This window comes from Aotus nancymaae, unplaced genomic scaffold (assembly GCF_030222135.1).
Source record: "Aotus nancymaae isolate 86718 unplaced genomic scaffold, 86718_ANA_hifiasm-v0.15.2.pri h1tg000019l, whole genome shotgun sequence".
In the NCBI taxonomy this organism is placed as follows: Eukaryota; Metazoa; Chordata; class Mammalia; order Primates; family Aotidae; genus Aotus; species Aotus nancymaae.
Genome location: NW_026988431.1, coordinates 48,873,795 through 48,897,656, shown reverse-complemented (window position 1 = coordinate 48,897,656; position 23,862 = coordinate 48,873,795). Strand labels below are relative to the sequence as shown.

At 37.6% G+C, this 23,862-nt stretch overlaps 1 protein-coding gene across 1 annotated transcript in view; it reads right to left on the bottom strand.

Moving 5' to 3' along the window:
• The window catches only part of GMPS (guanine monophosphate synthase), a 67,199-nt gene that overhangs the window by 7,836 nt on the left and 35,501 nt on the right, over positions 1 to 23,862 (bottom strand). Inside the window, exons 5-12 of the mRNA XM_012447351.2 lie at positions 22,825 to 22,928; positions 18,147 to 18,340; positions 17,753 to 17,918; positions 14,621 to 14,772; positions 13,342 to 13,515; positions 9,644 to 9,749; positions 6,280 to 6,395; positions 3,287 to 3,412 (exon numbers count right to left, since the gene is read on the bottom strand). Coding sequence (XP_012302774.1) covers positions 3,287 to 3,412; positions 6,280 to 6,395; positions 9,644 to 9,749; positions 13,342 to 13,515; positions 14,621 to 14,772; positions 17,753 to 17,918; positions 18,147 to 18,340; positions 22,825 to 22,928 — 1,138 coding nt within the window. The remainder of the gene's footprint in view (positions 1 to 3,286; positions 3,413 to 6,279; positions 6,396 to 9,643; positions 9,750 to 13,341; positions 13,516 to 14,620; positions 14,773 to 17,752; positions 17,919 to 18,146; positions 18,341 to 22,824; positions 22,929 to 23,862) is intronic.

Genomic DNA, 23,862 nt, shown 5'->3' with positions numbered 1-23,862 from the left:
ATGAAAGTATATACTAGATGCTTCTCTAATGGTATAAATAAATTCCAAATTAAAATCCCGTATTAAATCCTACCTGAATCAGTTAAGACATAAATAAAGTATCAGGTACTATCAAGAATTTTTGCTGAGCAAGGTGGCATAATCCCAGCACTTTGGGAGGCTAAGTTGGGCGGATCACCTGAGGTCAAGAGTTTGAGACCAGCCTGGCCAACATGATGAAACGCCATCTCTACTAAAAATACAAAAAAAAAAAATTAGCTAGGCATGGTGGCATGCACCTTAGTCCCAGCTACTCGGGAGGCTGAGGAAGGAGAATTGCTTGATCCCAGGAGACAGAGGTTGCAGTGAGCAGAGACTGAGTTACTGCACTCCAACCTGGGTGACAGAGTGAGACTCTGTCTCAAAAAAAAAAAAGAATTTATTCAACATTCCCATTACCTGCACACCTGTGGATAACCAGCATATTTAATTTGGCAGAGAAGGCAAGGAACAGAGGCCCACACCTATAATCCTAACACTTTGGGAGGCAAGGGTGGGCGGGTTATAGTTGAGCCCAGGAATTCGAGACCAGCCTGGACAACATGGCAATAACCTATCTCTTTAAAAAAAAAAAAAAAATTAGCTGAGCAGTATGGTGGCATGCACCTGTAGTCCCCGATACTCAGGAAGCTGAAGTGGGAGGATGACCTGAGGCCAAGGAGGTTGCGGCTACACTGAGCAGTGATCATGCCACTATGTCACTGCACTCTAGCCTGGGCAACTGAGTAAGACCCCATCTCAAAAAAAAAATTATAAAATTATTTTTAAAACTGTAATTTGGCAGACAAGATCTGCCCATGATTTTTGAGTAGATAAAGAATTCTTAAGTGGGAGACAAAAACAATTCACACTTACTTACCAAAATGTGTTTCAGTATCAGCTTAAAAGTTAATTTTAAAATAAGTAAATAAAGCTGATTATAATGTATTCTCTTTTCCTGTGTCCTGTCTAATCCAAGTAATTTGTTTTTTTATGAAAAGCAATTTTAAAAAGCAACAGATTAGAGAAGTACCTAATGCCCAGAATGGCAGGTACTGAGAATGTGAAAATTCTACATATGTGAATGCTAATGTGATAGCATCTATAAAAGTGTAAATGCACATGCTCTTTAACATGGAAAATGATCCTACATAAACAGATGGATAACAGACAGAATGCCTGTAATAATAAAAACTGAGAACAGTTTAAATGCCCATTGGTTAGAAGAATAAATTATGGTATGCAGAGAATATGAGGGAACAGTTAAGAACAATCTACTTGGAAAGGCATAGAAAGATAAGTTCATGATGTTCGGTTAAAAGAAAAAAAGTTGACAATGTGTACCCAAAATCCTCTTTTATTTTCTTTTAAAAATGTTTCCAGAAAGACACGTATGAAACTTAACTGGAGAGTAAAAATACAAAGAATTTTTTTAATGTATTTTGATTTTTTACAAATGAGGTTTACTTTGGTATTTAGAAAATAAAATGCATTGTTATGCTAACCATGAACCATCTTTTTTATCTGAGCTTGCAAGAGTCTAAGCTTCAAAGGGTAAGAGACTAAAGTTAGTTATCTAATAACAAAAGAAAATTTTATTTTGGTGGGAAAAGTAGTAGAGCCTGAATAAGTTTCAATTTCAAGAAACTTGTTGAATGTTCACTCATTCAACAAATCATATTATCTCAAATATCTATTTTTTATAACACTTCTCTAAAAAAAGAGTGGGGAACCATTTCAACTCAACTCCCTGTGTAGTAAGAGTTAGCATACAGAGGTGGAAGTTCTCTGTAACAAATCTACTTAAAACTGAGAACACTTTTAATAATTAAATAACCTGTCCACAACTGTATTTTTATATAGTAGGGTAATAGTGCCTATAAGCATCATTGCAGATTTCAAAATAAATTTGTGTATAAATGAGATAATCCATAAACCACTGAAAAAATATCAATAACTCCAAGTAAGGTTATTTCAATAGTGACTCTAAAACAACATTAAGCGGCTTACAAGATTTGGCCTTTAAAATGAAGGCAAGAATTTCTTAACCCAAATAGCTGGCTCTATCACTTTCATGAACTAAAATACTTTAGTTTGCTTTAAAAATAACAATCAATTTTTACCTTGTTTTATTTACAGGCAGAACGGCATGAATTCAAAGCAAGGCAGAATTTAAACTGACAGATTCATATATTTAGAAAAAAATATTAGGTTTTCAATGAATAATCTCTAAAAGAGTAGAATTTTTTTTCTACACATAATTTTACTACAGGACATTATTAACACGTTAACCCTGTAACTGGCACTTATACCATTTTTGAGTTGAACTACTGACACTTCTAGTTTCCATTTAACCACAAACTTGAAATAAAAGAAAATAAACCTTCCTCTTCCCTACCCTCCCACACTTTTATTCACCAAAAATTCATTTGAGGATCATATAAAGGAGAACGCTGGGCACAGTGGCTCACACTTCCAATCCTAACACTTTGAGAGGCCAAAGTAAGGATTACTTGAGGCCAGAATTTTGAAGCCAGCCTGAGCAACACAAGGAGACCCTATCTCTACAAAAAATTTAAAAATTAGACAGGCATGGTGGTGCATGCTTGTAGTCCCAGCTACTTGGGAGGCTGAGGTGGGAGGGTTGCTTCAGCCCAGCAATTCAAGGCTACAGTAAGCCATGATCACATCACTGCACTCTAGCCTGGGCGACAGGGCAAAACCCTGTCTCCAGAAAAAGAGGAGAAATTAACATAATCATTTTTCAAGTAGCATTTTATAACTGACAACTATATTATTCTCACATTCTTTTACATCTAGAAAGGCAGAATAAATACAAAAAACTCAGTAGAACATGTTCCCTAGTGTAGGGAATACATAAGCTGAGAACAACACCTAAATGGTGTAACATATTCATCTGGAGGCCTTCCTGCAGTTAAAGATTTCTAAAACCACAGTATATTTCACATCTAGAAGGATAAATGACCTCACAATCCCTGTCCTACAAGGCAGAAGTAAGCATGCCAACCCTACAGGAAATGGTTGCTTTCAATATTTGACTTTGGTTAGAGTTCATAGGTTCCAAAATTATAAAATCTCAGCCTATTTAGTTCCTGTAAATATTCACTCCCTAAACATTCTATAAAATATTACCTCTTCTTTCTCTAAACTTGGTATATATATTTACATATGTCATTTTCCTAAGTAATCCTTATTTCAGTATTAGTAGAAAGAATGTATCACTGGTGAATGAATTCACACAACTCACCTGCACACCTACAGTTTTAATTGGCAGCAAGAAGGCATTCAGTGAATGCAGACTTGTAATTTGCATCAGCTTCTCCTGATCCTCTTCTGTTGTGCAGGCTTTGACTCTCTGTAATAGGGTATGTGGCTGAGAAAAAAACCAAAAAGGCATTTTTTCAGTTTTAAGAAATAAGGTATTCACTCTTTTATTATTACTACTATTTTATGTATCTACAATTACTGGTTTTTAGTGGTAGATTGTATTTGTATGCTAGAAATTCACTCCTGAGGGCTAGGACTATGAAGTCTTAGGATAAGAAATACACACTATATTTACATACATCAAGGCTTTAGTACCGTCACCAGCAAGTGATACACCTCATCTGAGTCAAATATTATCTCTAATGCTTTTTGCCATAAAGTCAGTTTTGTCTGAAATTAATATAGCTCTAGTCATTTCTTTATTTACCTGGAATATGTTTCTCCATTCTTTAACTTTGACTCCTCCTATTCCAGTGTGAATAAACTATATTTTTCATATCTACTATACTAAACAGATTTTAGTTTTCAATCTAGTTTGACAGTCTATGTTAGTCCTTTTAATTAATTATGGGTTAATAACATAGTTGAATTGCATTCTACAATTTTATTCTGTAATTATCTATCCCATATTTTACTCTTACTCCTTTCTTGCTGTCTTTTGAACTGGTGATTTCTCTCATCTCATTTATTTCCTCTTTATCGTTTTTGAAGTTAAATCCTCTATTTCTATTCTTACAGTAGTTCCCCTTTAGTGTTAACAAGGATACTTAATAGATAATCTTCTGTCCTTCTGGCAAATAATACAAGCATCTTTGAATTCTTTAGCTCAAATCAATCCCTTTGTGGCTTACATGTAACTTCAGCTAAACATTGTCACATATTTTCTAATTAACAAGAACAACTTGAGATCATTTTTACCTCATCTCTCAATTTTATAATTATTTTTATCATTTTATACAGTCCATGTTTGTTGCAGTTTTACTCATTTACCATCTTCTTTGTTTGGCATTCCTTCTTGTATCTCTCACACCTTTCTCCTGGTATCCTGCTGCTTCTCCTGAAGTCAGTTCGTTACAACAATGGTTCTCAACCCTAACTGCACAAATTACTTGGGCTCTTCAGGTCCCAGCTCAGACCAATTAAATTCTAGGGCTACACATAAAGAATAGCATACTTCAAAAGCTTCCCCAGATGATTCTAATATACAGCCAGAGTTGAAAATCATTGCCTTTAGTTTCTTAAGTAAGGAATTGTTGGCAGTAAATTGTTTAATCTCAAAACAAGTTTATTTTGCCCTTATTTTTAAAAGACAGTTTAGTTGTTCAAAATCTTGCCTTTACTATTGCTTTCAGTATAATTTCCTGGGTAGGAAATTACAGATCTGTTCTCTGCAGCTGCTCTGTCTTTGGCAGTCCTTAATTTCTCTAAGACATGCCTACTAGGTGTCAAATTCTTTCCCTTTATTCTACTTGGGATGTGTTATGTTTCCTGAATCTGAGCCATCATGTCTTTTACCAGTGTAGAGGAATTAATATATTTTTGTCTATTATTTGCTTCTGGATATATGTTAGCACTTACCTTATCCTTCTATCTAAACATCCTCTACCCATATTTTCTTTATAATGATTTGTCCTAATTTCTGTATAATCTCTAAACAACTTTCTTTGACTTTGCTAATTCTCTCTTTAAGCTGTTTTTCAGATATTATTTTCATTCTTGAACTTAGATTCTTTTCAAATCTGCCCAGTTATTTTCAGTAGTCACTTATACATTATTCTTATTATTGATAGCCTATTTCTATTTACTTTACATATTGCTTGTTAATTCCAGTAAAGTCTTTGAGCGTCTTGTTCTGACAGTTTTTTACCTTCTCTTTCATGGTGCCTTACTTCTATATGTGATTTATATTTTTTATTATAATCTCATATTTATTGAAAACCTATCTATGAGAAGCCTTTGGGACCTAGGTGAAGATATTCTAAAGAGAATCTGTACTGCTCCTTGCCCAACTCCTGTAAGCACTACCAACCCAGGTCCACTTGAAAATTCTTACATTGCCAGTTTTCAGACCATACACATTACATAAATTAAAACCCCAAATCTGCAGAATTAAGCAGACTGGAGAACTTTTCCATTCATCTTCAATTTGGAGCCAAAGTGCTGCACAGTGTGACAATATCTGATCCAATCTCTGGCCCTTCTTGGACTCAGTCTCACACTCAGACATCTATCTGTACATGAATGAAACTGTTGAAACCCAAATCCTAGACCACACAGGATGAGCAGCTGTCCTCAGAGAAGCAGACAGTGTTGGCTTCTTGAAATGATACTCCCAATAAATTCCTGACTCAAACCATTTCCCTTACTTTCTTGCAATACACATAAAAGAGTGGTTTAAAATACTTTATCTGGCATTTTTAGAGACTCAGGATATCTAGTCTTATACGGCTGGAAGGAAAAATGTGCATACAGCCATAAAAAACGATGAGTTTGTGTCCTTTGTAGGGACTTGGATGAATCTGGAAACCATCATTCTCAGCAAACTGAAGAACAGAAAACCAAACATTGCATGTTCTCACTCGTAGGCGGGTGTTGAACAATGAGAACACGTGGACTCAGGGAGAGGAGCATCACACACTGGGGGCAGTTGAGGGGGTGGCTAGAGGAGGGACAGCAGGGGTTGGGAGGGTGGAGAGGGATAACATGGAGAGAAATGCCGGCTATAATATGCACCTATGCAACAACCCTGCATGACCCGCACATGTACCCCAGAACCTAAAGTAAAATTAAAAAAAAAAAAGAAAAACGTGCATATAAGAATATCTGTGGAACAATTTCTCCACAGTCATTTCAAAGATTATATTACTCTGAATTTTCAAATTATAAAACCCTAAAAAAATTCATTATAAATGCTGGTGTATAATTATGAATCCATTCAATTTCTTGTAATGTTTAGCTGTGTCAAATTATTACCTTTTTAACACTTGCAGAAAAATCAGCTACTATTTTCAAAATATTGTTGGTTTCAGGAAAGTCTTTACAAATATAAGGTTCTTCAGCACATATTACTCTGATTGCCAGGCCAGGACCTAAAGATAAGAGTAACAATAGTATTTAATGTTATGTTTCTAATATAAAAATCTAACATAAAACTGTCACTATTTTCAAAATATAAAAACTTTCCAAAATTAAAATCTATCTGCCATAAGTATTTAATTCCAAATGTAGCTATTAGTTTCCCATTCAACTCAGCATTTTTTAGAATGCTTCAACATTCTAAAAATGTTGTAACATTTAGAATGCTGCAACATTTGAGTTATGCACACTTTTTAGTCTGCATAACTTTTTGGCATATTAGTCTCTTTTCCTAAGTTTCTTCATCTATAAAATAGTATACTATCATAGTTTCCATTGTAAGGCTGAAATAAGACAATACATTTAATTCTCTCCATATCAATCATTCGTATCTCCCTTTTTTAAAAGAGATGGAGTCTTGCTCTGTCACCAAAGCTGGAGTGCAGTGGTGCAATTATTTCTCAGTGCAGCCTCAAACTCCTAGGCTCAAGCAGTCCTCCTACCTCAGCCACCTAAGTAGCTGGGATTACAAGCACACGCCATCGTGCCTAGCTAATTTTTTCAATCAAGATGTGGGTCTCACTATGCGCTCAGGCTGGTCTTGAACTCCTGGATTTGAGAGATCCCCTACCTCAGCTTCTGGAAATGCTGGAATTACAGGCATGAGCCACTGCACTTGGCCTATCCTATTTTTACAATTCATGTATTAGGTATCACAGAATTATCCAGTAAATACTTTTAGTTCATAACATGTGCCAATCTGTTCAAAAATTTTTAAGGGAATTTTCTAACATATACATTAGAGGACAGTATAATTAACCATCTTTCTCATCACCCAGCTTCAACTATCAATCCAATTTTAGGAACGGTATTATACTGTTTATATATAGATATATAAAATCAAATATATACATAATCAAATACCAAAAAATGTAAACTGTTATTTCTAATTTATTTTATTTTGATAAGAGTCTCATTCTGTCACCCAGGCTGGAGGGCAGTGGTGCCATCTCAGCTCACTGCAACCTCCAGCTCCCAGATTCAAAAGATTCTCCTGCCTTAGCCACCCTTAGCAGCCACCAGTAGTAGCTAGTACAGGCATGCACCACCATGCCCAGCTATTTTTTTGTATTTTTAGTAGAGATAGGGTTTCACCACGTTGGACAGGCTGGTCTAGAACTCCTGACCTCAAGTGATCCACCTGCATCAGCCTCCCAAAATGTTGGGATTACAGGCGTGAGCCATCACACCCAAACTCTTTTTTACCAAATACACGGAAGTTGGCAAAAACATAAGGTATGCATAGATCTATGAAAAACTGGATTCTGCTACTTTACTACAACAGAAAAGGCATCACTTGAGATGTCTAGTTACAGGCAAAAACTCAGCTATGTCCATTAATTCCCTTGCCTCATTCTTTACCTTTAGAATGAACAGCATATTTAAGATAATTTTTAAAACAGCAAAACCATTTTTGCCAATGAAATCTTATATAATAGAAAACTCAACATATAAAATAGGTTTTTAAAACAACAACTGAGTCTAGATGAAATAACGACCAAGGGCACAGAACACTTGGCTTCCCTCTATTACATTCACAGACCACTCTTCCTTTTTTCTTTTTTTTCCAGACAAAGTCATGCTTTGTTGTCCAGGTTGGAGGGCAATGGCACAATCTTGGCTCACTGCAACCCCACCTCAAGCCATTCTCCTGCCTCAGCCTCCCGAGTAGCCGGAATTACAGGCATCTGCCACGACACCTGGCTAATTTTTGTATTTTTAGTAGACTCGGGGTTTCACCATGTTGGCCAGGCTGGTCTCGAACTCCTGGCCTCAAGTAATCCACCCACCTTGGCCTCCCAAAGTGATGGGATTACAGGCATGAGCCACCACACTGGCCCACAGACTATTCTTTGCCAGCACGCAGGTTAGGGACTAAAGATCTCAAATTAATCAATCTGACTACTAGATTTGATAACAAGTACTAATCACCACATAGATTATACATTTGTAAAACTGTTTATGGAGCCAATATGATCATTAAGAGTATAAACTCTAGCCGAATGTGGTGGCTCACACCTCTAATCTCAGCACTTTGGGAGGCTGAGGTGGGCAGATCACAAGGTCAAGAGATTGAGACCATCCTGGCCAACATGGTGAAACCCCATCTCGACTAAAAATACAAAAAATTAGCTGGGTGTGGTGGTACACACCTGTAGTCCCAGCTACTCGGGAGGCTGAGGCAAGAAAACTGCTTGAACCCTGGAGGCGGAGGTTATAGTGAGCCAAGAATGCACCACTGCGCTCCAGCCTGGTGACAGAGCAAGACTCTGTCTTAAAAAAAAAAAAACAAAAAAAACCAAGAGTATAAACTCTGAGGTAAAAATTATTGGGGATATAACAGTGGCTCCATTACTCTGAATCTTCCTAAGTTTTAGCAAATTAGTCTCTGTCCCTAGGTTTCTTCAGCTGTAAAAACAGGATACTAGTTTCCATTGTGAGGATCAAATAAGATAATAAAAGTATTTAGCAAAGTGCCTAGCACATAGAAAGTACTTAAGAAATGTTGGCTATTACTATGTTTTTCAATTCAATTACGTCATTCTCCCGAATCATCACCTCATCATTATTACAATGAGCTAGAACCTGATGAGGTGCAGACTTGCCCAAGCTCTCAAGAACCAGTAACAAAAACAGGTTAAGACTTGCCATCCTAACTTTACAACTATCACCTCTAATTTTTTTCTATATGACAGCAAATGGAGTACTATTTGTTCAGGAATTAGTTACATAGAGCACTGTGCCAAGAATTCTCTGCACAGAAAGTGGTTTATCCATTCAAATAAGTCAAACATAGGACAAGGATTTTAAAGAAACAAGGTTAAATCCTCACATCTTCCATGGAATGCACCATGGTATGGTACAAAGAATATAACAAATCCTAGCTCTACTACTAGGATTGTGTGACACTGTTATTAAAATATCTTATGTCTTGGTTTTCTCATCTTATGGCAACATCGTATTCTAGATTCAGGGATCATGTAATACTTAAATACAAATAGAATGGAAAATGAGTATTTAATAAAATGAAGTAAATACAGTTGATACGCAAAAGGTTTTGTTTGTTCCCTAACCATCCCTTCCTTTCTCTCATGTTACATATTCCCTGAGATGACAGATTATTTCAGAATTGTATGAACTAATTTTTCTTCAACATGAAGGTCTAAAGATAAATCAAACAAAATTCAATTCTAATTTTTACCTGGAAATGGATGCCTGGAAACTAACTCTTCTGGAAGTCCAAGTTCTCTGCCCAAAATTCTCACTTCATCTTTATGAAAATCTTTCAGAGGTTCTATTACTCTTCCCTACCGAGAAGAAAGAAGCCAACATTAGTAACCAAGATGATACGGAAAACAAAGGGCAATCAATTATTGGGTTTTCCTGTTACCATTTTTCTTAGACTAACAGATTCTTATTAAAAAATGTATCTTTTAAAGTATTTGCTCCTATGTGCCTATAAGGAATTAGATGAATATTTTAGTGGTATCCTTATTTCTCTTCAAAGCACATTTTAAACATATATTTTTTAAATATAAATAAATCAGGGTAAACCAACCTATCATCTCTGATCCAGTTTTCATTAGAATACAATTAGAAAATATATTAGTGTTTCAAAATTAAAATCCTCCAAATGTTATCATTGAGAAAATGAAAAGACAACTAACAGAACTAGAGAAAGCATTTGTAAATCATATATCTGATAAAAGACTTGTAACCAGAATATATAAAGAACATTTACAACTCAATAAAAAGATAAATAACTCAATTGAAAAATAAGCAAAGCTAATGGGTACTAGGCTTAATACTTGGGTGATGAAATAATCTGTGTAACAAATCCTCATGATACAAGTTTACCTATCTAACAAACCTACACATATACCCTTGAATTTAAAATAAAAATTTTTAGGCCAGGCACGGTGGCTCACGCCTGTAATCCCAGCACTTTGGGAGGCTGTGGCGGGCAGATCACCAGAGGTCAGGAGTTTGAGACCAGTCTGACCAACACAGAGAAACCTCGTCTCTACTAAAAATACAAAATTAGCTGGGTGTGGTGGTGCATGCCTGTATTCCCAGCTATTGAGGAGGCTGAGGCAGGAGAATCACTTCAACCTGGGAGGTGGAGGTTGCAGTGAGCCAAGACCACACCATTGCACTACAGCCTGGGCAACAAGAGCGAAACTGTCTCAAAATAAATAATTAATTAATAATAATAAATAAAAGGTTTTTTAAAAAATGAGCAAAGGATATAAATAGACATTTCTCCACGATACACATATGGCCAATAATCAAGCACATGAAAAGATGTACAACATCGTCAGCTATTAGGGAAATGCAAATCACAACAACGAGACACATTACTTCATATCCACTAGGATGACTCAAATTTTTATTCACTTTTTTTTTTCCAGACAGAGTCTTGCTCTGTTGCTCAGGTGGGCGTGCAGTGTTGCAATCTCAGCTACTGCAACTCTACTTCCCAGGTTCAAGGAATTCTCCTGCCCCAGCCTCCAGAGTAGCTGGGGCTACTAGCATGCACAACCACACCTGACTAATTTTTTTGTTTTTTAGTAGAGACAGGGTTTCAACATGTTGATCAGACTGGTCTTGAACTCCTGGCTTCAAGAAAGCCACCTGCCTTGGCCTCTCAAAGTGCTGGGATTACAGGCATGAGCCACCATGCTTGGCAGAATGACTAAAAAAAAATTTGTTTTGAGATGGAGTTTCGCTCTTGTTGTCCAGGTGTAATCTCAGCTCACTGCAATCTCTGCCTCTCCGCAATCACTTGGGTTCAAGCAATTCTCCTGCCTCAGCTTCCCGAGTGGCTGAGATTACAGGCATGCACTACCATGCCCGGCTAATTTGCATTTTTAGTAGACGGGGTTTCTCCATGTTGGTCAGGCTTGTCTCGAACTCCTGACCTCAAGTGATCCACCTGCCTCAGCCTCCCAAAGTGCTGGGATTATAGGCATGAGCCACTGTGCCCAGTGACTAAAATTTTTAAAAGTCAGATAACACACCCATCAAAAAATAGAAAATAACAAATTGTAAGCACTGGAAAAATTGGAGTCCTTATGTACTTTTGGTTGGACTGTAAAATGGTGCAATTGCTATGGACAACAGGTTCCTCAAAAAATTAAAAAGAGAACTACCATATGATCCAGCAATTCCACTTCTGGGCATATATCCAAAAGATAAACAAAAATGGATAAGCGAAATGTGGTATATACATATAGTAGTACATTATTCAGTCTTTTTTTTTTTTTTTGAGTTGTAGTTTCACTCTTGTTGCCCAGGCTGGAGTGCAATGGCGCAGTCTCGGCTCATTGCAACCTCCGCCCCGAGGGTTCAAGCAATTCTCCTGCTTCAGCTTCCCAAGTAGCAAGGATTACAGATGCCTGCCACCACACCCAGCTAATTTTTGTATTCTTAGTAGAGACAAGGTTTCACCATGTTGACCAGGCTGGTCTCAAACTCCTGACCTCAAGTGATCCACCCACCTCAGCCTCCCAAAGTGCTGGGATTATAGGCATGAGCCATCTCCCCTTGCAAAATTAAATAAGCAAGCCACAAAAAGGCAATACTGTATGATTCCACCTATATGAGGTATTTAAAGTAGTGAAACATAGAAACAGAAAGCAGAATGGTGGTTATCAGAGGGTGAGGGTTGGGGAAAAGGGAGAGTTGTTTTTTTTCTTTACACCTCCAGATGCTTAAAAGGGAGAGTTATTTTTTAACGTTTTTTAATAGAGTTTGTTTTGCAAGATGAAAAGTTCTAAAGATCTGTTTTACAATAATGTGAATACACCTAACACTACTGAACTGTACACTTAAAAACAGTTAAGGCCAGGTGCAGTGGCTCACACCTGTAATCCCAGCACTCTGGGAGGCCAAGGCAGGCAGATCACCTGAGGTCAGGAGTTTGAGATCAGCCTGGTAAACATGATGAAATATCAACTCTACTAAAAATACAAAATTGATCAAGCCTGGTGGCACATGCCTGTAATCCCAGCTCCTTGGGAGGCTGAGGCAGGAGAATTGCTTGAACCCAGGAGGCAGAGGTTGCAGTGAGCTGAGATCATATGACTACATTCCAGCCTGGGCAACAGAGTAAGACTTTGTTTCAAAAAAAAAAAAAAAGGTTTAAGATGGTAAATTCTACATTATGTGTTTTTTACAATAAGAAAAGAGATAACAAGTCTTGGTGAGGTTGTGGAAAAACTGGAATCTCATACATTGCTAGCGAGAATGTAAAATCGTATCATCATTTTAAATAACAGTTTGGCAATTTATCAAAATGTTAAACCTAAAGATCTAGCAATTCTACTCCCAGGTATATACCAAAAAAATAAAAACACACATCCACAAAAACTTATAACCAATATTCATAGCAGCACTACTTATAACAGCCAGAGTGGAAATAACCCAAATTCCCATCAACTGATCAAAGGATAAATAAAACGTAGTATACCCATACAATGGAATATTATCTGGCAATAAAAAGGAATAAAGTTCTGATACATGCAGCAACATGGATGAACTTTGAAAAGATTAAGGTAAGTAAAAGAAGTCAGTCATTACAGATCACATATTATATGATTTCATTTATATAAAATGTCCAAAATAAGCAAATCTATAGAGACAGAAAATAAATTCATGGTTGGTGATTGCCTAGGGCTGGCAAGAGAGGAGGAAAGGAGGAGCTGGGGAGTGGAAGCAGGATGACAATGACAACAAGTAGAATAAGGAGTGACCGCTAATGGGTATGAGGTTTTTTTTTAGGGTAATAAAAATGTTCTAAAATTAGGTGCGGTGATAGTTGCACAACTCTGTGACTATTAGGAAGAAGGAGGAGGGAAGAAATGTATCTACTTTATAAAAAAAGTTAGAAACTTTTACCTCTTCTCTCAACTTTCTGATGAGCTCTGTGTCATTGTGATGGGTTTTGATAAGTTCAGCTTTGCCACTTGCAACAAGGGATGCACTTTCAATTAGATCAGGCCGTAAAGTACCTTGGGCAAGAAAAATCTCCTCTGGTTTCAAGTTCATTTCTCCTATTACTTCATTGGCAATCTATAATCAACAGGAATAAAACAGCCTTGTAAGAGATTAAATTTTTTAAAGCAAAATTTTATACTTTCAGCTAAATTTCTTAGAGCACTTTAGAAATACTGACCAGAAAATAAAATCCACCAACTCCCAAAATAAACTCCTTTATGAATATATCGTTTAACATGATTCAAAAAGGTATGTGAGGCTGGGTGTAGTGGCTCACACCTGTAATCCCAGCACTTTGGGAGGCCAAGGCGGGTGAGATTTTGAGATCACTTGAGGCCAGGAATTTGAGATCACTTGAGGCCAGGAATTTGAGAACAGCCTGACCAACATGGTGAAACCCATCTACTAAAAATATAAAATTAGCAGCTGGCACGGTGCTAATCCCAGCACTTTGGGAGGCTGAGGCAGGCAGATCACAAGGTCAGTAGTTAGAGATCAGCCTGAACAACATGGTAAAACCCAGTCTCTTCTAAAAATACAAAAATTAGCCAGGCATGGGGGCACACACCTGTAATTTCAGCTACTCAGGAGGCTGAGGATGGAGAATCGCTTGAACCTGGGAGCCAAAGGTTGCAGTGGGCCAAGATCGTGCCACTGTACTGCAGCCTGGGCAACAGAGCGAGACTCCGTCTCAAAAAATACAAAAATCAGCTGGGCAATGTCGGTGCGTGCCTGTAATCCCAGCTACTCGGAAGGCTGAGGCAGAATTGCTTGAACCTGGGAGATGAAAGCTGCAGTAAGCCAAGATCGCTCCATTGTACTCCAGCTGGGTGACAGAAGTGAAACTCCGCCTCCAAAAAAAAAAAGTATATGAACATTCTATTCAAGAGCTTGAAATTAGCCACTGAAAGAACCCATGAATTGAAGTCTATGATCAGATGAAGACATCTATTCTTAAAGAGTTAGAATAACAGCCTGGCAAGGTAAGCATACATGTGTATTAAAACATAAAACAGTTTCTACTGGTCAATATAATGACAATATACAGTAAAACTCTCAGCCACATATGAAAAAAACCAAAACTAGCAAATTTGGTTATTTGATCTAATGACAAAGAAAAACAAATAGTAAGACTCACATCAAAAACAACACATGTTGAGGATATTAAAAACAAAGGTACCTTAACAAAAGTATCCCCAATGATTTTTCTTTTCTCTTCAGGACTTGTGGTCATATTTAACGTTTTGCTAATTCTTTTTCGTGGGGTTCTATCTTCATCTGATATTGGTAGGGTTGTTGTTCCATTGTAGAAAGAATGAGCAGCATTTATCACTGGAGGAAAGGGGAGATTGCGTTTTAAATTGATAGAACTTTTTGAAATCAAAAATAACAAGTCAAACTACAGAAAGAAAAGCTATACGATTCCTTTGATCTCCCCTAAATTTGCCTACAAATTTTAATAAACTATCAATATTCAAGATCAATAAATCCTGAGTAACAGAGTTCAGATACAGATACTCATTAAATTTTGTTTCTACGAGAATCTCCTGGCATTTAGATTTAGGGCCACGACATCATAAATTATGCTGACTGGAGCCAAGCATGGCGGCTCACTCCTTTAATCCCAGCACTTTGGAAGGCCAAGGTGCGTGGATCACTTGAGGTCAGGAGTTCGAGACTAGGCTGGCCAAAATGGCAAAACCCCATTTCTACTAAAAACACAAAAATTAGCTGGGACTGGTGGCACATGTCTGTAATTCCAGCTACTCAGGAGGTTGAAGCAGGAGAATTGCTTGAACCTAGGAGGCAGAAGTTGCAATGAGCCGAGAAGGCACCACTGCATTCCAGCCTGGGCAACAGAGCACAACTCTGTCTCAATAAATAAATAAATAAATAAATAAATAATGCTGGTTGTTTTCTCTCTGTTCAGTGCTTCACCAGAGCAACAAGCAGAAACCACAGCAAGAAGCCTAGCCCCAAGGGAGTCAAAAGCACTGGTTCCTAAACAGAAAATCAAAGTCGTTAGAATCACACACTAACTAGTGTCTTGTAAAACTGGTATTTATGAACATATGTTTAAAAATCCTTGGCTGTTTTTTTAAATTTAAGGACAGGAAACTAAAAACTGACTAAGATCTCTATTTGCTAATAAATCTAAGCTACTGATGGCCTTCACCGTAAGATGAACAGGCAACTGGCTATTTCATTGTAGAAAGGCCAGTGAATTTGTAGGTCTTTCCTGAACCTGGTCAACTACCCAGAGAAGACATATTCTTTCTCCTGCCTATTAGCATTCTGGCAGTTGAACAGAGGACGTGGTAGGAAGAGGGAATCACTATTCAGCAAACAGAATTTTACTTGATCCTGTTCTTAACATAGAATCTTACCTCCGCCCTCAACTATGCCTGGTATTAGTATGCTCAAATCCAGAACCTCTCTTGTGTAGCCCCTCTAGAGAGAGAGTACACCCACAGTGTTCTGATTGGGAAGAACAGCAGCAGTTTGCTCCTGTGCTAAGGAAAATGATCTGCTTCTCAGATTTTTAACCAATCCCTGTTTTAGGTTAACCCAGAGACCAATGCCCCTCCAAAAAACCAATGCTTCAAATTCCTAAGCCTCCCCCGAAGTCTGCAGCACAAATCAGCTTGCTTTTTGTTGGCTTCCTTCCCATCCTACCCCAAGGTTGTGAATTCCTCCGTTCTGCTACATCAGTTACCAGGGAACATATTCAAGTTTTACAATTTGAAGGACTTCTTCAAGAAACAGAATAACATATACTAAAAATTATAAGTTATACTGGGATGGCTAAAAAGTACTTAACTATATGCAGAAATGATTGCAAATCACATATATACCACTAAACCCATACTAAGCACATCCCCGGCTCATCTTTGTCTTAGCCTGATCTCAAAATGCCCACAGCCATTCCAGCACCAACTAACAGAGAACAAGTTAGAGTTGAAAGAAAATAAACTACAAATCATCAAAATATCTTACTTGCAAATTTCACAAAAACATATGACCATGTGAAGATACCATTGGGGACTATCCCAGGATGTTGGGAGAGACCTCTCTAGTAACCCATGAAGCTTAAACCAAGAAAATCCACCTCTACCCATCTGCTATCCACCTTCCAACATTGTGTTGAAATCATCTGTCTGTTATTATCTCCTCTATCCCTCATCCTTATGGCATTACACTGTTTTATGCTTTTACTGTTATTTTAGAAAAGTTTCAAAGAAATAGACTCATGTTCACATCATGCTTACCTACAAGTCTTCATTATATTCAGCCTTTTGGTATCCGTTCCAATTAATTCAATATGTACAATGGTTTATAAAATTAAACTACTGACCTCATTTCATTAAAACTAACAACTGCATCTTCTTTTAAAAAAGTATAAAAGTTATCTACAAATGTAAATGTTATTAAGGACTAAGAAATTTACTAGGTCAGACGTGGTGGCTTACGCCTGTAATCCCAGCACTTTGGGCAGCTGAGGTGGGTGGATCATGAGGTCAGGAGTTTGAGACCAGCCTGACCAAAATGGTGAAACCCTGCTTCTATAAAAAAAAAAAAAAAACTTAATTTAAAAAAAAAAAGAAATTTTCCAAAAAAAGTAACTATAGAATCTTCACCTCCCCTACTATAATCTTTTCTATTTGCGAAATAATCTATATACCCATATCTGAGGAGGGCTTGGATAGGCTCATGCCTAAATATCATGAAAGAGGGTGGGAAAAGTTGTTTTTTTTTTTTTTGGGGGACGGGGTTTCGCTCTTGTTGCCCAGGCTGGAGTGCAGTGGTGTGATCTCGCCTCACTGCAACCTCTACCTCCCAGGTTCAAGCAATTCTTCTGCCTCAGCCTCCCGAGTAGCTGGGAATCACAGGCATGCGCCACCATACCCAGCTAATTTTTTGTATTTTTAGCAGAGATAGGGTTTCATCATGTTGGCCAGGCTGGTCTCAAACTCCTGACCTCAGGTGATCCACCTGCTTCAATCTCCCAAAGTGCTGGGATTACTGGCATAAGCCACCATGCACGGCCAGGAAAAGATAATTTTTAAAGTATATAACTAGAAGAACTGAATAGTAGCTGGAAAATGTTAATTTATCTATGTATAAAATTAGCAGAATCAATAGTTTAAAAATTTATACTGAAACCCCTCTTAAACCAGAGGTAATTGTAAAAAATAAACATTTTCAACCTTGAGCATACTGAGAAAACTGTAATTGTGCTCATTTAAACAATGAGACTAGTTTTGATTAAACAAGTCCTGACATGTTTAACTTTTCTGGAGTTCTTCAATACCTTTGACCTGAATTCCAAGCTTTTTGAGGGCCTCTTCAACAGATTGGCTTTCTCGTTTTCTCATAAAGCCATTATCAATGTGTACAGCAATGACTTGATCTTGGTTCAAAGCACGATTTAGCAAAGCTGTACAAACTGTTGAGTCTACTCCACCACTGAGTAAAACCTAGGGGGTAAAATGAAAAATCAAACTGAGCAGAACAAGCAAAAATAAGATAAACATTATCAGTGTAAATCATTACCTAGAAGCATTGTTTATATCAAAGGTATGCATAGTAACTGAAAAAGCACTCTAAAACTGTAGAACTTTTAAGGGCTGTGTTGAGGACTCTAGTTCCTGGATTCCAACATTACTGATATAAATTTATAGACTTTTAGATGATAAATTGCTTACCAAAACTTTTGACGTGCCTACTCTCTCTTTGATCTCTCGAATGCACTCAAGTTCTCTGTTCTGCACAGTGTAGGTTCCACTGCACCCAGCTATATCGTAAAGGAAATTCTTCAGTATTACTTTTCCATTTTCTGTAAGGCCAACTTCAGGGTGGAACTGTGCTCCATATAATTTTTTAGATTCATTTGCTATGCCTTTATAGAGAAAACAGTCACAAATTAAAACTTTTTTCATGCTGAAAAGACTCAAGCAATACCCACAATTAATTTCTCATAATCTCTTCCTCTAAGGTCTAATTCTTATTTTTTATTTTATTTCTTTATTTTTGAGACAGAGTCTCGCTCTGTCACCCAGGCTGGAATATAGTAGCATGATTTCGGTTCACTGCAACCTCTGCCTCCCGGGTTCAAGCAATTCTCATGCCTCAGGCTCCCATGTGGCTGGTATTACAGGCGTGTGCCACCACGCCCAGCTAATTTTTTATATTTTTTAGTAGAGATGGGGTTGCACTATGTTGGCCAGGTGGTCTTGAACTCCTGGCTTCAAGTGATCCATCTGCCTCAGTCTCCCAAATTGCTGGGATTACAGGCATGAGCCCACTGCTCATAGCCAATTTTATTTATTATTATTATTATTTTTGAGACAGGGTATTCATTGCTCTGTTGCCCAGGCTGGAGTGCAGTAATGTAATCATAGCACACTGTAGTCTCATTGTCCTGGGCTCAAGTGATCCTTCCACCTCAGCCTCCTGAGTAGCTGGAACAACAGGTGCATGCCACCACACTCAGTCAATTTTTAAATATTTTGCAGAAATGGGGTTTTATCCTGCTGTCTACTAAACTACTGGGCTCAAGTAATCCTCCTGCCTTGGCCTCCCAAAGTGCTGGGATTATGGGCATGAGCCAATGCACCCAGCCTTCTTCCTCTATAAATGTTAAAATTGATATGTCTCTGTGGATTTTTAGCCAAAGGAAAAGGAAATACATAATAAAAACAAAAACTTCATTGCTATAACCTTTCTTTATAAGGGTCTTTCTTGATACAGCAATTAATGAGCTATAAGACAGTACATTAAGTCCCACACAGAGATTATTTCACAGTATTCTCACTTCTCCACCCAAGTTACTTCCATTGTCTTGTCTATCTAGCGCAATGATAATTCAACTTTGGTTCTCAGTTGTGCATGGCTTTCAAATGCACTGTACGGCTACCAAGTTCTTATATTAAAAGAATCTCATATATCAGACTTGTGAGAATATACGGTTTCTTTCTTGACTACTATTAAGCACAAATATAACTTCACCTACTTGACTCATGTGTTTCTGGCAACTATTACCTATGAGGCAATAGATGTTAGGCTAGATGGTTTACAAGTACATGTGTTACCCCTATTTTATGGCTCTGAGATATCAAGAAACTTGCATGAACTCTCAGCTAATTAAGTAACTAAATCAGGCCTGACAGGATCCCAAACTCATACTCATTTTACTGTACCACAGTACTTCACACTTTCTTTATTTGGCTCTCAGGATACCATTCTCTTGGTTCACTTATTTTACTGTCTGTTCCTTCTGAATCTCCTTTGCTGGTTCCTCTTCATCTTGCCTATCTCTGCACATGGAAGTTGCTCAATACTCAGCCCTTAAATCTCTTTTCTATACATTCTGAGTGATCTCATACGTTCATGACCTTAAAATTCTGTCTGTATGCTAATAAACCCTCAAATTTATATCTCAGCCCAGTTTTCTTCTCTAAAGTCCAGGCTCATATATACAACTGCCTACTCAGCACCTTTGTTTTGATGTTTAATAAAGCATCTTGAATTTTAACTTGGGAGTTAAAACCTGATTCCACTTTTTTCCCCCACCCCATATTCAATCTAACAGCAAATCCTTTGTCCCTCCCTTCAAAACACAGTGGAATACAATCACTCCTAACAACATCAACCTCTACCACCCTAGTCCTGACAACTTCCACCTCTGCCACCCTGGTCCTAACAACTTCCTCTTCTACTATTGTAGAAAAAAACCGGGTTATTGTCACATGACCAAGAAAAGTTAGGCACGCAGACACTTTGAAGGGTGAGGGGAAATGGAATTTATTGGGCAAAAGGGAAAAAAACTCTCAGCATAGCGAGAAGGCTTCCAGTTAATAGGCCCCCATCTCACAGATTGAATCCCAAGTCACCACACAGGAACAGCAAATGCCAGGCTCTCCTGCAAAGGGTAAGAACTTCCTGTGGTTCTACCCTGTTCTCCCAGTAGGCAGGCTGGTAGGAAATTCTCTAGGGACCTTCCCCTTTATCTTCCTCCTGCGTCTATCACTACTATTCTGATTCTGACAACACCGTCTCTCTCCTGATAACTCCTAGCTCATCTTCTTGCTTCTCTTTCACCTTGCATCTTTTCTCCTCATCACAGCCTAGTCCTGAAATTAGATCACATCTCTCCTTCATTTAAAACCCCATCTCACTATGAGTAAAGCCAAAGTATTGCAGTGGCCCAAAAGTCCTGTGTTCTGGCATCCAACTACCTCTCTAACTTCACCTTCTATCACTCTCCCCACCATGCTTATTCAGCTCCAATCATGTGGATTCCGGGCTGCTCCTCAAATACGGTCACTGCCCAGGATCTCTATACTGCTATTTCCTCTTTCCCCAAATATCCAGAAAGGTTAGCACTTATTTTCTTCAGGTCCAATGTCATCTTATAGGAGTGCCTTCCCTGAATAGCCTATAAAATTGTAACAAGCCAATCATCCTCTTCTTTTTTCAATGTAAACCATCTGACTCTGACATAGTCTATATTTCTTTATTATTTACTTTCCCCTTTCCCCAATGTTAAACAGGATTTTTTGCTATACTGGTTTTGTGTTTTGTTCTAAAAGAAGAGAGGGTCTTGCTTTGTTGCCCAGGATGGAATGTAGTGGTACAACCACAGCTCACTGCAGCCATGATCTCTTGGGCTCAAATGATTCTCCCATCTCAGCCTCCTGAGTAGCTAGGACTGCAACTGTGCACCACCACACCTGGCTTTTTTTTTTTTTTTTTTTAATGAAAAGATGAGGTCTCACTATGTTGCCCAGGCTAGTTTCAAACTCCTGGACTAAAGCTATCCACCTTCTTCAGCCTCCCAAAGTGCTGGAATTATAGGTAAGAGCTACCGCACCTGGCCTATTTTGTTCATTACTACATTCTTGGCACCTAGAACTGTGCATGACACATAACGGGTACTCAAATGTTTGTTGGATAAATAAAATACACAAGCCCATCTACCACTGTTGATCTTTTTTTATGAAGTAAAAACATTTTAGTATAAAAACCATTCTTGAGCATCCCTATGCTAATGTAATAGCATACATTATGTTCTAATGTCTGTTAAGAAACTACAGGCAGATTACTAAATTCAGCTTATCCATGACAAATCTTTTTTTTCAACTTATTATTTAGGTGTGGCATCTCAAAGAGAACTTTACTGATAAACCCACCTTTTTCTTTTACTGACTTCCAGGACTATTAGTGATTATTTACATTATTCAGGTAAGTAAGTCAAAACCCCAAACCATCAGAAAGTCAATTCCCTTTCCTCAAAAAAGTAGACAACAAAATGGTTAACAGCATGGGTCAGCAAACTTTCTGCAAAGGACTAGAGAGTAAATAGTTTAGGCTCTGTAGAACATACACAGTCCTTGTATTTTGTTATAACCCTTTAATAATGTAAAAATCATTCTTAGCTCCTGGACATTAAAAAAAAAGGCAAGAGACTAGATCTGACCCACAGGTGACCGTATGCCAGCCCTGGTTCAGGGAAATTTGCGCTGTGTACTTATTGGGGTGCTATGGCTATGTATTTCTAAGAAAGGAATAAAAGACAAGCAACTCTGAATATAGCATAGTAGGAAGACAGAGTCCCCAAATGTTTCCTGAGTTATAAAGTGTAAGGTCTTTTAGGCTGACTGACAGTGCCATGGACCGCATGATAACCTCTGTGACCTGCACATGCACTTCAGATGAGTTCCTGGAACTAGAAAGTGTGAAGTAACTAGAAAACTACAAAAGGAGAAGAAATGACCAACCCCTGCAGTGCCTAATTAACTTTGAGACATTCTTCTATTATTCCATATTCCCACCTCAACTGATACTGGACTTTGTAATCGACCTTGGTCAACCTCATGATTCCAGATCCTCTGACCCTTCTCCCAGCTTGCAAAAACTGCCCTGAACTGTAACTTCTGTATCTTTCCACTGCCTACCCCAAACCTACAAAACCAACTCCTATTCCACTGCCCTCCACTGACTCTCTTTTCGGACTCAGCCCGCCCATACCCAGGTGAATAAACAGCCATGCTGCTCACACAAAGCCTGTTTAGGGGGGTCTCTTCATTCAGAGCATGTGTTTAATAAAAAGTATAGTGTTTTATGTTTGAAAAGCTTATATTGAACGAACATTTTTTAAAGTATTTCAAACCAAATGAATAAACCAGTAAGTGAGAGACTTCTGGATAATCCTATTATTGAATTCCCTTCATAACAGTTAATCCTACATTCATATTATCTTTTAAAAAAAGAGAAGAAAAATCAGAAAAAAAGGAAAATCAAAGAATTCTCATACAGCAACATATGCTTACTCTTCAGATAAAGTTTTTTAAATGAACTCTCCAAGATTTTTAGAATTTTCACCTGCTACTATGTTTCCAGAACGTGCCACAACCTTGAATCCATCAGCTACTTTGTCTACACTATCTCCATGTGTGAGCAAAACAATTTCTTCCTTCTGAAGGCCCCTAAATGCACAAAAAATAAAACACACAAATATCTTAATTAAAAACATGATTCATGGGTTCTTTTGTTTTAGAAATACAAGCTTGCCACACATGATTTTAAAAAAATAGAAGAAAGAATGTGACAATGGAACACTGCTAGAATTCAAATATTACGTCCATTACAAATAAAGACAATAAAAAAACATTAAACCTTTAAAAAGGCAATCCATAAAAACTGGAAAGAAACTAGAACAAATAAATATATGAAGTTGGTATTATAAACAGACACATAAGAAATAACTTCCAGAGATTATAAAACAATAATTCCAAATTATATATCTGTTGAGATTTATGTTAAGAACAGAGATATTTCAAAGACTATACTTCATTTGGTAGTCTTATGTAAGTAGTAATAGGACTAGTACTGAAACTGTTATCCTGCAACTGTAAGTACAGTATAGATATAGGCATATTGTAGGTTAAAACATATAATTAGCAATCAACATTTTCAGCTTAAGAGTTAGGAAATACAAAACCAAAGAAGTTAGGTAAAAATCCTATTATCTTTCATTTTAACTGGAAATAAGTATACACTAATAATTTTGTTTTCTAATTCTAACAAAATAGGTACTGCCCAATTCTGTTATCTGGAAAGTGCCAGAAACAATTACAATCCAGTACCAATGTGGACTTCTAGTGCCAAACAAATTAACGATACTTAGCTAAGAAAGTGTACTTAAGAGAGTTAAGTAACATTAATCAAATGTAATGTTTAGACTTTCTCTGGACCCTGATTCAAACAAATCAACATAAAAAGATACTGTTTACAATATTAAATAATATTAAGGAATGGCCAGGAGCAGTGGCTCACACCTATAATCCCAGCACTTTGGGAGACCAAGGCAGGCAGATCCCCTGAGGTTGGGAGTTCGAGACCAGCCTGGCCAATATGGTG